Here is an 18,763-nt window from a genome sequence, read left to right on the forward strand (position 1 = left end):
ATTATGATAACAGGTCACAGCTGGAATCGAACACAGGATTCATGTGTCCAAAGGAAAGTCACTATCCATTGTGCCAACCATGCAGTGAAAACTGATCGATTCACACTTGTACAAGTACCACTAAGCAGATTTTGCTTACAAAATTATTTTAAAATGTCACAAGCTGGACTCGAACACAGGATTCATGTGTCCAACTCTAACTCTAAGTAGAGGGAGAGAGCCCCAGGGTCACTCGCTCAAGCTAGGCGGAGAGAGGGAGCCCCCTCGCTCAACTCTAAGTAGAGGGAGAGAGCCCCAGGGGTCCACTCGCTCAAGCTAGGCGGAGAGAGGAGCCCCCGCGCTCAACTCTAAGTAGAGGGAGAGAGCCCCAGGGTCACTCGCTCAAGCTAGGCGGAGAGAGGGGAGCCCCCTCGCTCAACTCTAAGTAGAGGGAGAGAGCCCCAGGTCACTCGCTCAAGCTAGGCGGAGAGAGGGAGCCCCCTCGCTCAACTCTAAGTAGAGGGGAGGAGACCCCAGGGTCACTCGCTCAAGCTAGGCGGAGAGAGGGAGCCCCCTCGCTCAACTCTAAGTAGAGGGAGAGACCCCCAGGGTCACTCGCTCAAGCTAGGCGGAGAGAGGGAGCCCCCTCGCTCAACTCTAAGTAGAGGGAGAGACCCCCAGGGTCACTCGCTCAAGCTAGGCGGAGAGAGGGAGCCCCCTCGCTCAACTCTAAGTAGAGGGAGAGACCCCCAGGGTCACTCGCTCAAGCTAGGCGGAGAGAGGGAGCCCCTCGCTCAACTCTAAGTAGAGGGAGAGACCCCCAGGGTCACTCGCTCAAGCTAGGCGGAGAGAGGGAGCCCCCTCGCTCAACTCTAAGTAGAGGGAGAGACCCCCAGGGTCACTCGCTCAAGCTAGGCGGAGAGAGGGAGCCCCCTCGCTCAACTCTAAGTAGAGGGAGAGACCCCCAGGGTCACTCGCTCAAGCTAGGCGGAGAGAGGGAGCCCCCTCGCTCAACTCTAAGTAGAGGGAGAGACCCCCAGGGTCACTCGCTCAAGCTAGGCAGAGAGAGGGAGCCCCTCGCTCAACTCTAAGTAGAGGGAGAGACCCCCAGGGTCACTCGCTCAAGCTAGGCAGAGAGAGGGAGCCCCTCGCTCAACTCTAAGTAGAGGGAGAGACCCCCAGGGTCACTCGCTCAAGCTAGGCAGGAGAGAGGGAGCCCCTCGCTCAACTCTAAGTAGAGGGAGAGACCCCCGGGGTCACTCGCTCAAGCTAGGCAGAGAGAGGGAGCCCCTCGCTCAACTCTAAGTAGAGGGAGAGACCCCCAGGGTCACTCGCTCAAGCTAGGCAGAGAGAGGGAGCCCCTCGCTCAACTCTAAGTAGAGGGAGAGACCCCAGGGTCACTCGCTCAAGCTAGGCAGAGAGAGGGAGCCCCTCGCTCAACTCTAAGTAGAGGGAGAGACCCCCAGGGTCACTCGCTCAAGCTAGGCAGAGAGAGGGAGCCCCCTCGCTCAACTCTAAGTAGAGGGAGAGACCCCAGGGTCACTCGCTCAAGCTAGGCAGAGAGAGGGAGCCCCTCGCTCAACTCTAAGTAGAGGGAGAGACCCCCGGGGTCACTCGCTCAAGCTAGGCAGAGAGAGGGAGCCCCCTCGCTCAACTCTAAGTAGAGGGAGAGACCCCAGGGTCACTCGCTCAAGCTAGGCAGAGAGAGGGAGCCCCCTCGCTCAACTCTAAGTAGAGGGAGAGACCCCCGGGGTCACTCGCTCAAGCTAGGCAGAGAGAGGGAGCCCCCTCGCTCAACTCTAAGTAGAGGGAGAGACCCCCGGGGTCACTCGCTCAAGCTAGGCAGAGAGAGGGAGCCCCCTCGCTCAACTCTAAGTAGAGGGAGAGACCCCAGGGTCACTCGCTCAAGCTAGGCAGAGAGAGGGAGCCCCTCGCTCAACTCTAAGTAGAGGGAGAGACCCCCGGGTCACTCACTCAAGCTAGGCAGAGAGAGGGAGCCCCCTCGCTCAACTCTAAGTAGAGGGAGAGACCCCAGGGTCACTCGCTCAAGCTAGGCAGAGAGAGGGAGCCCCCTCGCTCAACTCTAAGTAGAGGGAGAGAGCCCCAGGGTCACTCGCTCAAGCTAGGCAGAGAGAGGGAGCCCCCTCGCTCAACTCTAAGTAGAGGGAGAGACCCCCAGGGGTCACTCGCTCAAGCTAGGCAGAGAGAGGGAGCCCCCTCGCTCAACTCTAAGTAGAGGGAGAGACCCCCAGGGTCACTCGCTCAAGCTAGGCAGAGAGAGGGAGCCCCCTCGCTCAACTCTAAGTAGAGGGAGAGACCCCAGGGTCACTCGCTCAAGCTAGGCAGAGAGAGGGAGCCCCTCGCTCAACTCTAAGTAGAGGGAGAGACCCCCAGGGTCACTCGCTCAAGCTAGGCAGAGAGAGGGAGCCCCCTCGCTCAACTCTAAGTAGAGGGAGAGACCCCCAGGGTCACTCGCTCAAGCTAGGCAGAGAGAGGGAGCCCCCTCGCTCAACTCTAAGTAGAGGGAGAGACCCCCAGGGTCACTCGCTCAAGCTAGGCAGAGAGAGGGAGCCCCTCGCTCAACTCTAAGTAGAGGGAGAGACCCCCAGGGTCACTCGCTCAAGCTAGGCAGAGAGAGGGAGCCCCCTCGCTCAACTCTAAGTAGAGGGAGAGACCCCAGGGTCACTCGCTCAAGCTAGGCAGAGAGAGGGAGCCCCCTCGCTCAACTCTAAGTAGAGGGAGAGACCCCCAGGGTCACTCGCTCAAGCTAGGCAGAGAGAGGGAGCCCCTCGCTCAACTCTAAGTAGAGGGAGAGACCCCCAGGGTCACTCGCTCAAGCTAGGCAGAGAGAGGGAGCCCCTCGCTCAACTCTAAGTAGAGGGAGAGACCCCCAGGGTCACTCGCTCAAGCTAGGCAGAGAGAGGGAGCCCCCTCGCTCAACTCTAAGTAGAGGGAGAGACCCCCAGGGTCACTCGCTCAAGCTAGGCAGAGAGAGGGAGCCCCTCGCTCAACTCTAAGTAGAGGGAGAGACCCCAGGGTCACTCGCTCAAGCTAGGCAGAGAGAGGGAGCCCCTCGCTCAACTCTAAGTAGAGGGAGAGACCCCCAGGGTCACTCGCTCAAGCTAGGCAGAGAGAGGGAGCCCCCTCGCTCAACTCTAAGTAGAGGGAGAGACCCCCAGGGTCACTCGCTCAAGCTAGGCAGAGAGAGGGAGCCCCCTCGCTCAACTCTAAGTAGAGGGAGAGAGCCCCAGGGTCACTCGCTCAAGCTAGGCAGAGAGAGGGAGCCCCCTCGCTCAACTCTAAGTAGAGGGAGAGACCCCCAGGGTCACTCGCTCAAGCTAGGCAGAGAGAGGGAGCCCCTCGCTCAACTCTAAGTAGAGGGAGAGACCCCAGGGTCACTCGCTCAAGCTAGGCAGAGAGAGGGAGCCCCCTCGCTCAACTCTAAGTAGAGGGAGAGACCCCCAGGGTCACTCGCTCAAGCTAGGCAGAGAGAGGGAGCCCCCTCGCTCAACTCTAAGTAGAGGGAGAGACCCCAGGGTCACTCGCTCAAGCTAGGCAGAGAGAGGGAGCCCCCTCGCTCAACTCTAAGTAGAGGGAGAGACCCCCAGGGTCACTCGCTCAAGCTAGGCAGAGAGAGGGAGCCCCCTCGCTCAACTCTAAGTAGAGGGAGAGACCCCCAGGGTCACTCGCTCAAGCTAGGCAGAGAGAGGGAGCCCCCTCGCTCAACTCTAAGTAGAGGGAGAGAGCCCCCAGGGTCACTCGCTCAAGCTAGGCAGAGAGAGGGAGCCCCTCGCTCAACTCTAAGTAGAGGGAGAGACCCCAGGGTCACTCGCTCAAGCTAGGCAGAGAGAGGGAGCCCCTCGCTCAACTCTAAGTAGAGGGAGAGACCCCCAGGGTCACTCGCTCAAGCTAGGCAGAGAGAGGGAGCCCCCTCGCTCAACTCTAAGTAGAGGGAGAGACCCCCAGGGTCACTCGCTCAAGCTAGGCAGAGAGAGGGAGCCCCTCGCTCAACTCTAAGTAGAGGGAGAGACCCCAGGGTCACTCGCTCAAGCTAGGCAGAGAGAGGGAGCCCCCTCGCTCAACTCTAAGTAGAGGGAGAGACCCCCAGGGTCACTCGCTCAAGCTAGGCAGAGAGAGGGAGCCCCCTCGCTCAACTCTAAGTAGAGGGAGAGACCCCCAGGGTCACTCGCTCAAGCTAGGCAGAGAGAGGGAGCCCCCTCGCTCAACTCTAAGTAGAGGGAGAGACCCCCAGGGTCACTCGCTCAAGCTAGGCAGAGAGAGGGAGCCCCCTCGCTCAACTCTAAGTAGAGGGAGAGACCCCCAGGGTCACTCGCTCAAGCTAGGCAGAGAGAGGGAGCCCCCTCGCTCAACTCTAAGTAGAGGGAGAGACCCCCAGGGTCACTCGCTCAAGCTAGGCAGAGAGAGGGAGCCCCCTCGCTCAACTCTAAGTAGAGGGAGAGACCCCCAGGGTCACTCGCTCAAGCTAGGCAGAGAGAGGGAGCCCCCTCGCTCAACTCTAAGTAGAGGGAGAGACCCCCAGGGTCACTCGCTCAAGCTAGGCAGAGAGAGGGAGCCCCCTCGCTCAACTCTAAGTAGAGGGAGAGACCCCCAGGGTCACTCGCTCAAGCTAGGCAGAGAGAGGGAGCCCCCTCGCTCAACTCTAAGTAGAGGGAGAGACCCCAGGGTCACTCGCTCAAGCTAGGCAGAGAGAGGGAGCCCCCTCGCTCAACTCTAAGTAGAGGGAGAGACCCCCAGGGTCACTCGCTCAAGCTAGGCAGAGAGAGGGAGCCCCTCGCTCAACTCTAAGTAGAGGGAGAGACCCCCAGGGTCACTCGCTCAAGCTAGGCAGAGAGAGGGAGCCCCCTCGCTCAACTCTAAGTAGAGGGAGAGACCCCCAGGGTCACTCGCTCAAGCTAGGCAGAGAGAGGGAGCCCCCTCGCTCAACTCTAAGTAGAGGGAGAGACCCCCAGGGTCACTCGCTCAAGCTAGGCAGAGAGAGGGAGCCCCCTCGCTCAACTCTAAGTAGAGGGAGAGACCCCCAGGGTCACTCGCTCAAGCTAGGCAGAGAGAGGGAGCCCCCTCGCTCAACTCTAAGTAGAGGGAGAGACCCCCAGGGTCACTCGCTCAAGCTAGGCAGAGAGAGGGAGCCCCCTCGCTCAACTCTAAGTAGAGGGAGAGACCCCCAGGGTCACTCGCTCAAGCTAGGCAGAGAGACCCCCCAGGGTCACTCGCTCAAGCTAGGCAGAGAGAGGGAGCCCCTCGCTCAACTCTAAGTAGAGGGAGAGACCCCCAGGGTCACTCGCTCAAGCTAGGCAGAGAGAGGGAGCCCCCTCGCTCAACTCTAAGTAGAGGGAGAGACCCCCAGGGTCACTCGCTCAAGCTAGGCAGAGAGAGGGAGCCCCCTCGCTCAACTCTAAGTAGAGGGAGAGACCCCCAGGGTCACTCGCTCAAGCTAGGCAGAGAGAGGGAGCCCCCTCGCTCAACTCTAAGTAGAGGGAGAGACCCCCAGGGTCACTCGCTCAAGCTAGGCAGAGAGAGGGAGCCCCCTCGCTCAACTCTAAGTAGAGGGAGAGACCCCCAGGGTCACTCGCTCAAGCTAGGCAGAGAGAGGGAGCCCCCTCGCTCAACTCTAAGTAGAGGGAGAGACCCCAGGGTCACTCGCTCAAGCTAGGCAGAGAGAGGGAGCCCCTCGCTCAACTCTAAGTAGAGGGAGAGACCCCCAGGGTCACTCGCTCAAGCTAGGCAGAGAGAGGGAGCCCCCTCGCTCAACTCTAAGTAGAGGGAGAGACCCCCCGGGTCACTCGCTCAAGCTAGGCAGAGAGAGGAGCCCCCTCGCTCAACTCTAAGTAGAGGGAGAGACCCCAGGGTCACTCGCTCACGCTAGGCAGAGAGAGGGAGCCCCTCGCTCAACTCTAAGTAGAGGAGAGACCCCCGGGTCACTCGCTCAAGCTAGGCAGAGAGAGGGAGCCCACTCGCTCAACTCTAAGTAGAGGGAGAGACCCCCAAGATGGCTAAAAACGGAGTCTCTCTCTCTTCTCTCGAGCTACGGAGCGAAGACGAGAGCGAGAGATATCTCGTCTATCTCTCTATAGATAGAGAGCTAGCGCTCTTCTATCTCTTCTCTCCTCTATCTCTCTCTCGTATCCTCTCTCTCTATCTCTATCTCGCTCTCTCTCTCGTTATTCTATCTCTCTCTTCTCTCTCTCTCTATCTCTCTCTCTCTCTCTCTCGCTCTCTCTCTCTCTCTCGGCGCGAGCCTTGAACCCGGGGGCAACTGGGCCACATCAACAGTCTCAAACCACTGTGCCACCAGAGCACCCAATAAATGAGTCGCTCAAACGTATACAAATACTACAGCATTTTTCACATAATATCTAAAAGGCATGACCTGGTCTCGAACCCATGGTGCATGTGTCCAAGGCACAGACGCTATCCGTTGTGCCGACCGAGCGACTGAAAACTGATCGATTCGAACTTGTACAAGTACCGCTAAGGCCATTTTGCTTACAAAATAATGATAACGGGTAACGAGCTGGACTCGAACAAAGGACTCATGTGTCCAAAGCGCAAACGCTATCCGTTGTGGCGACCGAGCGACTGAAAACTGATCGATTCGAACTTGTACAAGTACCGCTAAGCCCATTTTGCTTACAAAATAATGATAACGTGTAACGAGCTGGACTCGAACAAAGGACTCATGTGTCCAAAGCGCAAACGCTATCCGTTGTGCCGACCGAGCGACTGAAAACTGATCGATTCGAACTTGTACAAGTACCGCTAAGCCCATTTTGCTTACAAAATAATGATAACGTGTAACGAGCTGGACTCGAACAAAGGACTCATGTGTCCAAAGGGCAAACGCTATCCGTTGTGCCGACCGAGCGACTGAAAACTGATCGATTCGAACTTGTACAAGTACCGCTAAGCCCATTTTGCTTACAAAATAATGATAACATGTAACGAGCTGGACTCGAACAAAGGACTCATGTGTCCAAAGCGCAAACGCTATCCGTTGTGCCGACCGAGCGACTGAAAACTGATCGATTCGAACTTGTACAAGTACCGCTAAGCCCATTTTGCTTACAAAATAATGATAACATGTAACGAGCTGGACTCGAACAAAGGACTCGTGTGTCCAAGGCGCAAACGCTATCCGTTGTGCCGACCGAGCGACTGAAAACTGATCGATTCGAACTTGTACAAGTACCGCTAAGCCCATTTTGCTTACAAAATAATGATAACGGGTAACGAGCTGGACTCGAACAAAGGACTCGTGTGTCCAAAGCGCAAACGCTATCCGTTGTGCCGACCGGGCGACTGAAAACTGATCGATTCGAACTTGTACAAGTACCGCTAAGCCCATTTTGCTTACAAAATAATGATAACGGGTAACGAGCTGGACTCGAACAAAGGACTCATGTGTCCAAAGCGCAAACGCTATCCGTTGTGCCGACTGAAAACTGATCGATTCGAACTTGTACAAGTACCGCTAAGCCCATTTTGCTTACAAAATAATGATAACGGGTAACGAGCTGGACTCGAACAAAGGACTCGTGTGTCCAAAGCGCAAACGCTATCCGTTGTGCCGACCGGGCGACTGAAAACTGATCGATTCGAACTTGTACAAGTACCGCTAAGCCCATTTTGCTTACAAAATAATGATAACATGTAACGAGCTGGACTCGAACAAAGGACTCGTGTGTCCAAGGCGCAAACGCTATCCGTTGTGCCGACCGAGCGACTGAAAACTGATCGATTCGAACTTGTACAAGTACCGCTAAGCCCATTTTGCTTACAAAATAATGATAACGGGTAACGAGCTGGACTCGAACAAAGGACTCGTGTGTCCAAAGCGCAAACGCTATCCGTTGTGCCGACCGGGCGACTGAAAACTGATCGATTCGAACTTGTACAAGTACCGCTAAGCCCATTTTGCTTACAAAATAATGATAACGGGTAACGAGCTGGACTCGAACAAAGGACTCATGTGTCCAAAGCGCAAACGCTATCCGTTGTGCCGACTGAAAACTGATCGATTCGAACTTGTACAAGTACCGCTAAGCCCATTTTGCTTACAAAATAATGATAACGGGTAACGAGCTGGACTCGAACAAAGGACTCGTGTGTCCAAAGCGCAAACGCTATCCGTTGTGCCGACCGGGCGACTGAAAACTGATCGATTCGAACTTGTACAAGTACCGCTAAGCCCATTTTGCTTACAAAATAATGATAACGGGTCACGAGCTGGACTCGAACCCATGTTGCGTGTGTCCGAGGCACAGACGCTGACCGAGCGACTGAAAACTGATCGATTCGAACTTGTACAAGTACCGCTGAGCGGATTTTGCTTACAAAATTATGATAACGGGTCACGAGCTATCCGTTGTGCCGACCGAGCGACTGACAACTAATGCCTTCAAACTTCTACAAATACCACTACATAGGTTTGGCTTTTCATCTTTTAAATTGTGTTAGTGATATCAAAATTACTTGTGTAAAGTAATGTTAGAGAATTGTTCCTTTTCTAGCAGACTGTTGTGTGTCCCCTGCACAGGAACTACCAGGTGTGAATGAGAAGCTGTACATTGTTGTCCTTGTCAAATAAACAAACATATGAAATATGACTGAAATGTGTCTTTGTTGACCTTTCATTTTCAATTTGGATCTGTAGTTAGGTGTAAAGCACATGTTTTTATGCTAACGTTACACAAGACTTTATCTCAAAATACTTACTATTTTGGGCCCGTGCAGCGACCGGTCTTCTGGCCCGAATGGGCTTCGGCACAGGCTGCAAGTCTCCTTCGGTGATATACTGGAAATCGTCTGCGGTTGCGGTGCCGAGTTTCTCCGAAACGTCCTCTAAAGCGGCCAAAACTTCCCGTGAAAGACCAGGAAGCGCTGCTCGAATGGCATCGTGGATGTCCTTTTGTGTATCCGTCGTATCTGTTGAAATACAGAAAACTAAAAAAAGGTTGATCTCTGAACCGTTAATATCAAGCCTTTACGCTGCCAAAACACTGTGCTTTAATGGTACAAACCGATTCCCATCTTTTATGCAAGATGATAATGGCCACGTGTCAATCGGTTTACTAATGCGCCTGCATTCTAATCTTCTTCTTTCATCCTTTACAAAGTACATGTGGTAGTGTGGAAGAAATTCTCCACGATACACTCTCATCAGAACACGAAGTGCAGATTCATCCTTCACCAATGTAAGGATGAGTTCAACAAACTCCAGTGACTCATCATTCCTACTGACTACTAATTGGCCCTTCTTGTACGTTATTCCATTATACTGCACGTCTGTGGGAGTCATTGTATCCTCACTGTAAAGTTCTAAATAAAATGGTGAGCCATCTTTTATTTGCAAGGTTGGGAGAGTCACTGTTCCGGCAGAAAGAAAGGCCTGTAACATTTGATGTCTCTCTGAAAGAGTCAAACACAGATGTTTGAAGTTTTTCAGTTGTCTGGCACATCTTTTGAAGTAACTATGTTTGCTCTCGAACCGCATGGTCCGGAGCCCGATGAGTGGACCGCATTTCGGAATTGGCCCTGGATAGTGCTGTAAATAATGATGTTTAGGTCTCGCTGCGTTATCTGGAAACAATACCTTCCTGGTTTCCAAATATTCCCGGATGAGAACATTCAAATATGCAACCTGAGGATTGGACATTTGCTGAGCACAAATCAGGTCAACGATATCCTTAAGCTGCAATGTTAATATCATCTTGTGAATCCTGCACCTTATCACCAATTAACAGAGGCAACAGTCTCAAGAAATTCCAGTTTTGTACTGCTTGTCCACTGAGTTTCAGTGCTTTTGGAGTGACGGCACAAGGTTTGGAACAAGCATCTGTTGCTTTGTATTTGAATTGTCTGATGCGCCTGTTCAAAATTGTGTATGTCAGCCATTTCTTTTTGGACAATCGTGTATTTGAGATAAAGGGCGACATCGTATGAGAGGACACCCTCGAAGATGTCACGGCCAAGACAAGGGGGCGTGCCTGGTGAACAAACATTAAAGTTCTCTAAAGTATTAAACACTGACCTGAACTTAATCCCCTGCACTTCTGTCACATCCTCTCTTTCCAGCTGTTTAGTGGCAGATCGATACGTTTCCGGAGTCCGCTCTGGTCCGATGATAGCTGGATTTTCACTCTGAAATTCAGACCGAGTAATCAGACAATATCTGCAGAAGTACTGAGATGTACTGACATTTTCCGTAAAACCCCCGATGCGGCGAGAGCCCGGGTTGTCTCCGGCAATGCGATACGGTGCTCCTTTCGCGACTGATTCGTCTGCCATAGTTATCCCATTCTCCTCTAGTATTTTCAAGTCAGTCAACAGTTCTGAAAAAACTCTGGAATGGCCAAATTCCTTGAAATCCTTCTCTCTACACAACAAGACCGACTGCATATGATCGGTATTTGATCGGACATGGGGTGGCATATGGAGTAGAGAAAAGTAAACGGCAAAGATCTTGTGCTTTTTTTTTGCAGATCCCAATGGGTTCACAACTTCAAATGCATCTTGATAGAGAACCAGCTTGAGAGATTTTTGGTTTTCTTGAAACAATACGTTGGACGTAAACACCTTACCGTCGTCACGGTCGGAGAGAACGTCGGCTTTTGAAACGCCGTGAGCCATCGTTAGGCCCTGCCGATATTTGGAATCTAACATACCTTTTAACTAGGCCTGTCCCGATAAACGATAAATCAATTAATCGTACGATAAATTAAAACTATCCACGTCGTTTCAATTATCGGCATTATCCTTTTTCTCTTTCTGTTGATGACACCGAATGAAAAAAGGCTCAACTCCGGTGCTCTCCACTGACCCTCCTTTCTCATTTCCTCAGTGTAAAGCCCAGCGCACACGACACGATCTTAGAGCTGTCTGCCGATTGTCGGCCCATTTTCAAAACCTGACAGACCACACATTAGCCGACAGAAATCCTAGGTATAACGGTTCGATCGGGTTCGTTCCTGCCGTGTGGTGTCCAACAATGGGCACAAAATAATGGCTACAAGTCCAATGAACTAATTTTAAAACCAGGCATTAATCAATGCTTTACTGCAATCTACCTGCAATGCATGTGGCTAGTGTCAGCGTAAAGTCCTGACTGAATGAAAATCATTAGGAATTAGAAAGAGAGACATACAGAGACTGAACCGCCTCATCTGCAGAGCTGGCTCCGTGGTCGGTGTGAGCCTGGAGTCTGTGGAGACGGTGGTGGAACAGAGGACACTGTCTAAACTCAGTCTAATTTTGGAGAACACCAGTCATCCTCTGTACACTGTTTTCTCCAACCAGAGGAGCTCCTTCAGTGACAGGTTCCTCTCACTGGGTTGTTCAACCGAGAGGATTAAAAACTCCTTTGTCCCACGGGCCATTAGGCTTTACAATGCTGCTATTTGTGGGGGAGGAGGGAGACGGGGTAGCTTTTAACATACTTAAGCACTTTTACTAGACTTCTTTTAGTGGGAATGTATTTATTTATTATATTCTTCTATCTTGTATGGTTGTCTCCAGATGTACGATTTTAATGTTGTGTGGATGTGAATTAATGTGTGAGCAACAGATAACCTTAATTTCCCTATGGGATTAATAAAGTTTAACCTAACCTAACCTAACCTGTTTACGTCACGTTAACGAAGAACAGCTGAAAAGTTACCGGGTTTATCAACTGCGGTAGCAATTTCGCTCCAACTCCTCCTCTTGTCAGTTCGATATTCTTTGCATGTTGAATAAACATTAATGTTGTTTCCACATATCATCTCCGATGTCCGCTGGACTTCGGGTTGCGCCGTGTCAGCTGTTTGGGATTCCCAGACGTAATTTCCCCTCAGAAAGCACGAGGAGAATCCGCGCTTTCTGATTGGCTGCCTGTCACATTCAACAGGCTGCGTTAAGATCCCAGTCGGGAAAAACCCCTGATTTGGATCGGAGCGGCAACGACGATCTACCGTAACACACCACACAATCTTAGAAAGACCAACGTTTCAAGATTGTTGTATGGGGAAAAATAGGAGCAAAAAATAGCACTTGCAGCACTCTGAGTATCTTCATTACTTGTTTCACAAATCACATTTTCCAAATAATTTGTATGTTTCCTGGAGATGTGAGAGGTAAAGGAAGATTTCACACGAAACACAGAGGCGCACCCTTTCACAGGGCAAGTTACTTGGCGCCCCTCCACTATTATGCTCCTTCAAGTGAACAACCAAAGCTTTTATCCCTTCACACTGCCATTTACAAAGTGGAACTGTGCATTTTAATTTCGTTAAACTTGTGTCCAGAGCAACTCTTGGCATGCTATTATGATGACGATAGAAGTGAACGCACTTGAACATACGCCTCGGTTCGTTGCGATGCAGTTTGCGATGGAGAACAAAGGCTTTAACAGATTTAACTGTTTCTGCACACAGGTTGCATGAATACATCTTAAATATATTACTTCGATGGATAGCTTACAGCGATGGCGATACAAAACGGATGTAAGCAATAGCTTTGTGGAGAGGCTAACTTTCCACAACTTCTTTTTCTCCTCGTTTCCCCTGAAATGTCTTTTCAACCAACCGAATGCAACTCAAACTATTTGTTTTCTGAAATGTTCCGCAATATTTCCTTACCTGAGAACGAGAGCCGATCAGACGGAGAAGGTTGGATGATGAAGTCTCTGCACAATCTGAGCGGAATAGCTGGACAAAAACGCCAACCACCGAGTGCGACGGGTCCTCAAATGCAGCGCGCTGATCGGTCCGCTCAAATCCACCGCTTCCAAAGTTCCGCCAGAACTCAAGTTCGCCTGTCCGCGCGGACCAGGTGCAGTGGCCCCATTAATTAAGACTGACTACAGGCTGCCTGCCAGGTCTACAGGCAGGAAACTTGACTTACATGACTTTTGCTAAACCGAATAAATTATATTACAATATAGACTACAAATATCTCTAAAACATTTTCTGTGACTGAGTACAGATTATTTTAATTTATTTGTTAATGAAAAAAATCCAATATTGGCAACAAGATAATTTACAGTACAGAACATTTCGTGGAAAGATATTTAATTTCCATAATTCCATTCAAAAAGTCAAACTTTAATAGATTCCAGATTCAGGACCCACAACTTAAGACGATTGCAAGTATTTGTTTATTTTTACATAATTTAGGCTATCAGGAGAATTAAATGCAAAGGTTACAGCGCTACTACAATTTTTGTTTTCATTTCCACAACAGTATGCATATTGAACAGTTTTGAACTGTATACTTTAGATTAATTATAAATGTAAAAATTACGATATACACTGCTAGAAAAATTATAGTATATTTTTGTAATTGCCACAGCAGTATGCATATTGAACAGTTTTGAACTGTATACTTTATAATTATTGAATACAAAAACTACGGTATACATTGCTAGAAAAATTACGGTATGTTTCTGTAATTGTCACAACAGTTTGCATTTTTAACAGCTACTAACTATATTAAAGATGAGTGCAAAAACTACAGTATGTACTACTAGAAAAATTACAGCATATTACTGTTAAAAGTATTACAAGACTTTTTTTAACAGCAGGGCAATGTAAATTTTCTGATAACCCCCCCCCCCAGTAAAAATGACATTTTTTCCTAATTATCTTATTTACGGTAATTACTTGTTAAAGAAACAGTCTAAAACTGATTTCCAATTTACGGTTTTAAATTTTCATGGTTTACTTTATTTAACTGTAAAATTTACGGATATTTTTGACAGTGTAGGAAGTATGGTTTTATTTTCGTCTGAAATAACACTTTGTCTTTTCTAGCTGTCATGGTAACTCAAAGCGGAAAAAAAGAGCCGCATTTGCGCATGCGGTTGTGACGTCAGCGCGGCAGGTGCAAAGAGCCCACTGTAATAAACAAAGATGATTTTCTTTTTGTTCCTCTACCGCCCTCTTGTGGTCGCAGCTGATAATGATCCATCTAGCACGCAAATGCTAAGATGACGTTCGGCGTCCAAACAACAATGAGAAGAATCATGGATGAAAAAGCCAAATTTCAGCACAAATTTTAAACATTATTCAATACACAACTTGTTGTTTCTATATTCTGTTTCACATCTTTCAGAAAGTAACCGATAATAATAACTAAATGTCTATAATACTTGTGGTTTTCTTTACATAAGTTCTAAACAAATCAAATCATAAAAACGCTGATGACCGCTGACCGCTTCTGTACTCAGAAGCTGAGTTGATGCTTCCGAGTACGATTCGCATATTTAAAAGCGAATCGTGTCCAATTTCCAGCACCGGGCTCACTTATAGAAGTGAGGATTTTTCTGTTCTAATTTGAAAATGAAATGAGAAAAGAACTGGGAACAAAAACAAGATAAGAAAAAAAACCCAGAAGGTGCAACAAACCTTCAGCAGCCTCATCTTGTTTATGTCAGCTAATGACGTCATCATTTACAATAACAAATAGCCCATAAAAGCATCACTTGGACCCAGAGTCTACCTGACTTTTGTCAATTGAGCTGTTCTACATTAAACCCACAGTCCATTTCTTATTCTGTATACCATCTGAGGCCCGATTGTTATCCTGACCGTATGGGTCCGATTTGAAGTGATGTTATTTATTATTTAGCGTTTGGTGAAATATGCATTTTCATATCAGTCAGGTAATTATAAACCCCGTATTGTTAACTATTACATCATAAATATACCATATATGATGCAGTTTTTTCCTATTTCTCTCTTTAATGACACACTTCCACCCCTCCTAGATGAATTAGATGAATCGGTTCATTTCTACAGCAGGTAGAGATAAGACAGAACCAGCAGGACACTGACCAGCCAATCGGATGTTCTCCTGACTGAGAAAGTGGGATAATATCTCATCTCTGCGGTAAGTTGGGTTTTTAAAGCTCTTCGTAGCCTCTTAAAACATCCTGATGAAAAATGAATCAAACCTACTTTAGACAACTGAGAATCAACAACCAGACAGTCAAGACATAATATGTTAGATATCACTGTTTTAAATTTGTTTTAAATTTAGGTGGGTTTCCTTTTTTTTAAAAGAAAAAAAGGAAAACTAGAAAGAAAATGTATTTATAATAAAGCAGATGTTGAGTTTCTCTAATAAATGAAACCTGGACTCTGAAAACACTGATATAAAGGTCTAATAAAAACACAAGATATTTATTAAGTTTTATTGTTACAGGAGCAATGAAGAAATATTTTAGTAAACAATTATATGGTTTCATTTCAAAGGTTAAGTTTTAATGTTTTAAAACTTTCCTCTGACAACTCCTGATAGTTTTTTATGTTTTCTAAACTCTAAGTGTTTAGAAACGCTAACATGTTGTACATATGTGTAACTACTGTATGTAGTTGTAAATAATTGTCTCAGAGCTGAATCCTCTTTGGTTCTGATTGGTCCATTCAGAGAGAAACCAGCCGCTGAGCTGCAGTAGCGTCGAGGTCCAGTTCTCCCAGTGCAGTAGTTCAATCAGCCACTAGAGGGCGCCGGACGACTCCAGCTCCTCGTGGTTCTTCTTCAGCTGATTTTCTGCAGGTTTTCTGCTTTCTTGGGTTGATAAACAGGAAGTCTGAGGATGGCAGCTTCACCTTCATCGTCCTCCTCTTCCTCAGCTGCAGCATCAGTGATCCTAGAGGTCCAGTTCATCTCCTGCTGATGCTTCCAGTTCTTCTGGGTTTCTGCTGCTCAGCTTCTGATCTGCTTCACTGACAGCTTCAACTTTTCTGTCTGGACCAACAGATGATTGATTTGCTGCTGGAAACGGTGATGGTGCAGCAGATCCTGCAGGGGGCGCTCTGGGGCCTCAGTGTTCAGGTCGGTTACAGTCACATCTCCCAGACTCCTGAAACTATTGGTTCCTTCCTGAAATGATTTCCTGCAATAAAATGTTGGCTGGCAATGACCTGAACACTGAGCAAAACCTGAAAAAGTTCAAATCTGACCTACAGTTTTACAGCTCAACTCATGACAATAAAGGTGTTTGTTGTCACCTGAAAGGGGGAGGAGCCTAAGGTGTTGGTGGTTTCAAACAGACCTGGAGCTCAGGGTCTGAAGAGAGCAGCGCTGGCCGGCATCCAGACCAGGGTAGGTTAGGATTCATCCTAATTAATGTGAAGTTTTACTCATCTCTGTTTTTGTCTTCCAACAGGTTGTGGATCACAAGCTGTATGGCAGCAGAGCTGAGTTTGATGCCACCATTGACCTTCTCCTTAAAGAGTTTGGAGTGGAACTGGTCTGCCTTGCTGGTTTCATGAGGATCCTGACTGGGATCTTTGTGAAAAAATGGCATGGTAAAAGTCTGTTCATGTGTAAAGTTTTATTGTGTTTAAAAATAAAATGTATTTTTGTGCTGGTTTTTTCTTTTGTACCCAAGTAACTGTAACTTTAACTTTAGGGAGGCTCCTCAACATTCATCCCTCCCTGCTGCCTTCATTCAAAGGGGTCAATGCCCAGCAACAGGCTCTCCAGGCCAGAGTGCTGATAACTGGGTGCACCGTCCACTTTGTAGCTGTAAGTGTTGCGCTAACACATATAAAGCTCATCAAATAAATCCACACAATAAAAGTTCTTCTGTTCTTCTAGGAAGAGGTTGATGCAGGCGCCGTCGTGGTCCAGGAAGCCGTTCCGGTGTTGGTTGGAGACACAGAGGAAAGTCTGTCAGCCAGAATCAGGGAGGCTGAGCACAAAGCGTTCCCTAAAGCTCTGGAGCTGGTGGCCAGTGGAGCGGTGCAACTGGGACCAGATGGAAACATAGTCTGGAAGCAAGAGCGTTGAAATGTCTCTACTAATGCATGTCTGACTAATGATCAGAAACCATAGTTTACAATAAAGTACATCACTGTCAATTGTACTCCTTACATTTAGGACTCTTACCCGTCACCTCTGCTGGTTTCTATGGAAACGCAGGACCGACAACCTCTCATTCCCAGCTCTGGTTGACAGGCGGGTCTCTCCTTCCAGCCCAAACTGGCTCATTAAACTGATAATCTCCTCTGTGGGGAAACAAAGCCTTTAGTTTCTCATTAGGATTAGTTTTTGCATCATAAGCTATTCTACTGACCTGGCTTGTTCTCGGCGATGGTGACGAGGTAAAACAGGCCTTTACTGGAGAGCAGCTGAGGAACCAGAGGGAGGAACCTGTCGGTGACCCGTCTGCCTCGCTCTCCTCCGGCCCACGCCGCCTCTACACCTCTGCTGCCCACCTGAACGGTTCAACAGGTCATTAGATACTCATCTAAGAATTTATCTATCTAGCTACATACATACATACCTCTTCTGATGGAGTGACCACATATGGAGGATTGAAGAGGACGACGTCCACCTTCCCACTAAGCCTTGGCAAAAGACTCTGCACCTGCAAAACAGAGATCATGTTACTATTTCAAACATTACTAATTGCTTCCTTGGACTTACAATGACACTGTGTAACTCTTTCCTTCATAATGCTTTGCTTAAGTCACACTTTCATTAAAAAACATATGCATAAACTTCTGGAACTTTTCTCCGTGATCTGTACCAGGTCTGTGATGACGGGCTGCAGGGCGACCCGGTTACAGCAGGCGGTTCTGGCTGTGCACTGAGCTGCAGCTGGATTCACGTCGGTGCAGCTGCAAGTCACAAATAACATTAGAGGAGAGCTGGTTTGACTTTACTGTCATCATGCAGCACTGCTTACTTTTTTAGTGAGTTTCTAAATTGCACATCTTCAGTTTTTGTAATGACGTTCTTTTCTGAAGCAAACCATCATACTATGTCATTCTTTATCTGCATTAAGAACATGGCACTGTCTCTTCAATGATTCCTATCAAAGTAGGCTTCATTTCACAAAATAATCTCCATGTTCTTAAAGAGCAGATTATGCTCTAACATACTTTAGTGTTACAAGATTAATACGTAGCTCTTCCTGAAACCTTTTCTGGTTATTCTTACTCTATTTGAAGAATTTCTTTTTATTTACTACATGTATTGATAACAGAGTGAAGTGAGGTGAAGGAAGCAGTAACTTTAACTCCATCTCTTTTACTCATTTGGAGTATAGAGGCCCACAGAAAGAGCTGAGACCACATTTGACTTTGAAACATACTTTAAGGTAGATCAATGACAAAATAATATATTTACACCATGGCCTAAACAACTCTATATACAGAATCCTGATGACTCTCAAGAGGGAGGAGTTTGTCTGCTATCCCCAGGCTTTGTGTTAATTGTTGCCTGCCACCATAGAGCTACTACTGACAGTGAGAGGGAAGCTGTGAGGTGACATGAAACATCTCTGGACCAAGTCTATTGAGTCTTAATGTGTGGTAAATTCACTACATATTTATGTATGTAAAAGACACACTCTACTGTGATGACACTACACTTTTATATAATAATAGATAAAAACACACATACATAGACTGCTCTAATCCTAAATACACAGAGAATCAGTTGTGTCATTCATAGTGAATGTAGCGCTGTGGCTACATATATTAACATTAACTACCTACATTCATATTATTATGTTCTTCAGTATTTGCCAATAAACACCACTCATTATTTCACAAGCTGGACTCGAACACAGGATTCATGTGTCCGAAGCACAGACACTATCCATTGTGCCAACCAAGCGACTGAAAACTGATCGATTCAAACTTGTACAAGTACCACTAAGTAGATTTTGCTTACAAAATTATGATAAAATGTCACAAGCTGGAATCGAACACAGGATTCATGTGTCCAAAGCACAGTCACTATCCATTGTGCCAACCAAGCAACTGAAAACTGA

General features: G+C 48.0%; 3 protein-coding genes across 3 annotated transcripts; 1 reads left to right on the plus strand and 2 right to left on the minus strand.

Annotated features, from left to right (window-relative positions):
* Nucleotides 1-8,711: 8,711 nt before the first annotated feature.
* LOC114161280 (uncharacterized) lies at nucleotides 8,712-10,722 on the minus strand. The gene is made up of 2 exons (XM_028044497.1): nucleotides 10,028-10,722; nucleotides 8,712-8,922 (listed from the first exon to the last, which is right to left on the minus strand). Exons 1-2 carry the CDS (start codon nucleotides 10,657-10,659, stop codon nucleotides 8,712-8,714), a joined length of 843 nt encoding a protein of 280 aa, XP_027900298.1. The 5' UTR covers nucleotides 10,660-10,722.
* A 4,558-nt stretch (nucleotides 10,723-15,280) lies between these two features.
* Nucleotides 15,281-17,641, minus strand: LOC114161269 (methyltransferase N6AMT1-like). The gene is made up of 5 exons (XM_028044486.1): nucleotides 17,513-17,641; nucleotides 17,267-17,350; nucleotides 17,057-17,198; nucleotides 16,870-16,988; nucleotides 15,281-15,871 (listed from the first exon to the last, which is right to left on the minus strand). Exons 1-4 carry the CDS (start codon nucleotides 17,621-17,623, stop codon nucleotides 16,873-16,875), a joined length of 453 nt encoding a protein of 150 aa, XP_027900287.1. The 5' UTR covers nucleotides 17,624-17,641; the 3' UTR covers nucleotides 15,281-15,871; nucleotides 16,870-16,872.
* On the plus strand, nucleotides 15,870-16,846 carry LOC114161270 (trifunctional purine biosynthetic protein adenosine-3-like). Its single transcript, XM_028044487.1, has 3 exons — nucleotides 15,870-16,286; nucleotides 16,391-16,506; nucleotides 16,579-16,846. Exons 1-3 carry the CDS (start codon nucleotides 16,247-16,249, stop codon nucleotides 16,768-16,770), a joined length of 348 nt encoding a protein of 115 aa, XP_027900288.1. The 5' UTR covers nucleotides 15,870-16,246; the 3' UTR covers nucleotides 16,771-16,846.
* Nucleotides 17,642-18,763: the final 1,122 nt, after the last annotated feature.

Source organism: Xiphophorus couchianus, chromosome 17 (assembly GCF_001444195.1).
Source record: "Xiphophorus couchianus chromosome 17, X_couchianus-1.0, whole genome shotgun sequence".
Classification (NCBI taxonomy): Eukaryota; Metazoa; Chordata; class Actinopteri; order Cyprinodontiformes; family Poeciliidae; genus Xiphophorus; species Xiphophorus couchianus.

Bases quoted from the DNA above. Each gene is read 5' to 3' on its own strand.
- LOC114161280 (XM_028044497.1), bottom strand. From the start codon at position 10,659: ATGTTAGATTCCAAATATCGGCAGGGCCTAACGATGGCTCACGGCGTT. The intron at 8,923-10,027 runs GTCAGTGTTTAA...GTATTTCAACAG, and splicing joins GTGCAGGGGATTAAGTTCAG to ATACGACGGATACACAAAAG.
- LOC114161270 (XM_028044487.1), top strand. From the start codon at position 16,247: ATGAGGATCCTGACTGGGATCTTTGTGAAAAAATGGCATG. The intron at 16,287-16,390 runs GTAAAAGTCTGT...CTTTAACTTTAG, and splicing joins CTTTGTGAAAAAATGGCATG to GGAGGCTCCTCAACATTCAT. The intron at 16,507-16,578 runs GTAAGTGTTGCG...CTGTTCTTCTAG, and splicing joins GCACCGTCCACTTTGTAGCT to GAAGAGGTTGATGCAGGCGC.
- LOC114161269 (XM_028044486.1), bottom strand. From the start codon at position 17,623: ATGTTATTTGTGACTTGCAGCTGCACCGACGTGAATCCAGCTGCAGCT. The intron at 17,199-17,266 runs GTATGTATGTAT...TGAACCGTTCAG, and splicing joins TGGTCACTCCATCAGAAGAG to GTGGGCAGCAGAGGTGTAGA. The intron at 16,989-17,056 runs GTCAGTAGAATA...GTTTCCCCACAG, and splicing joins CATCGCCGAGAACAAGCCAG to AGGAGATTATCAGTTTAATG.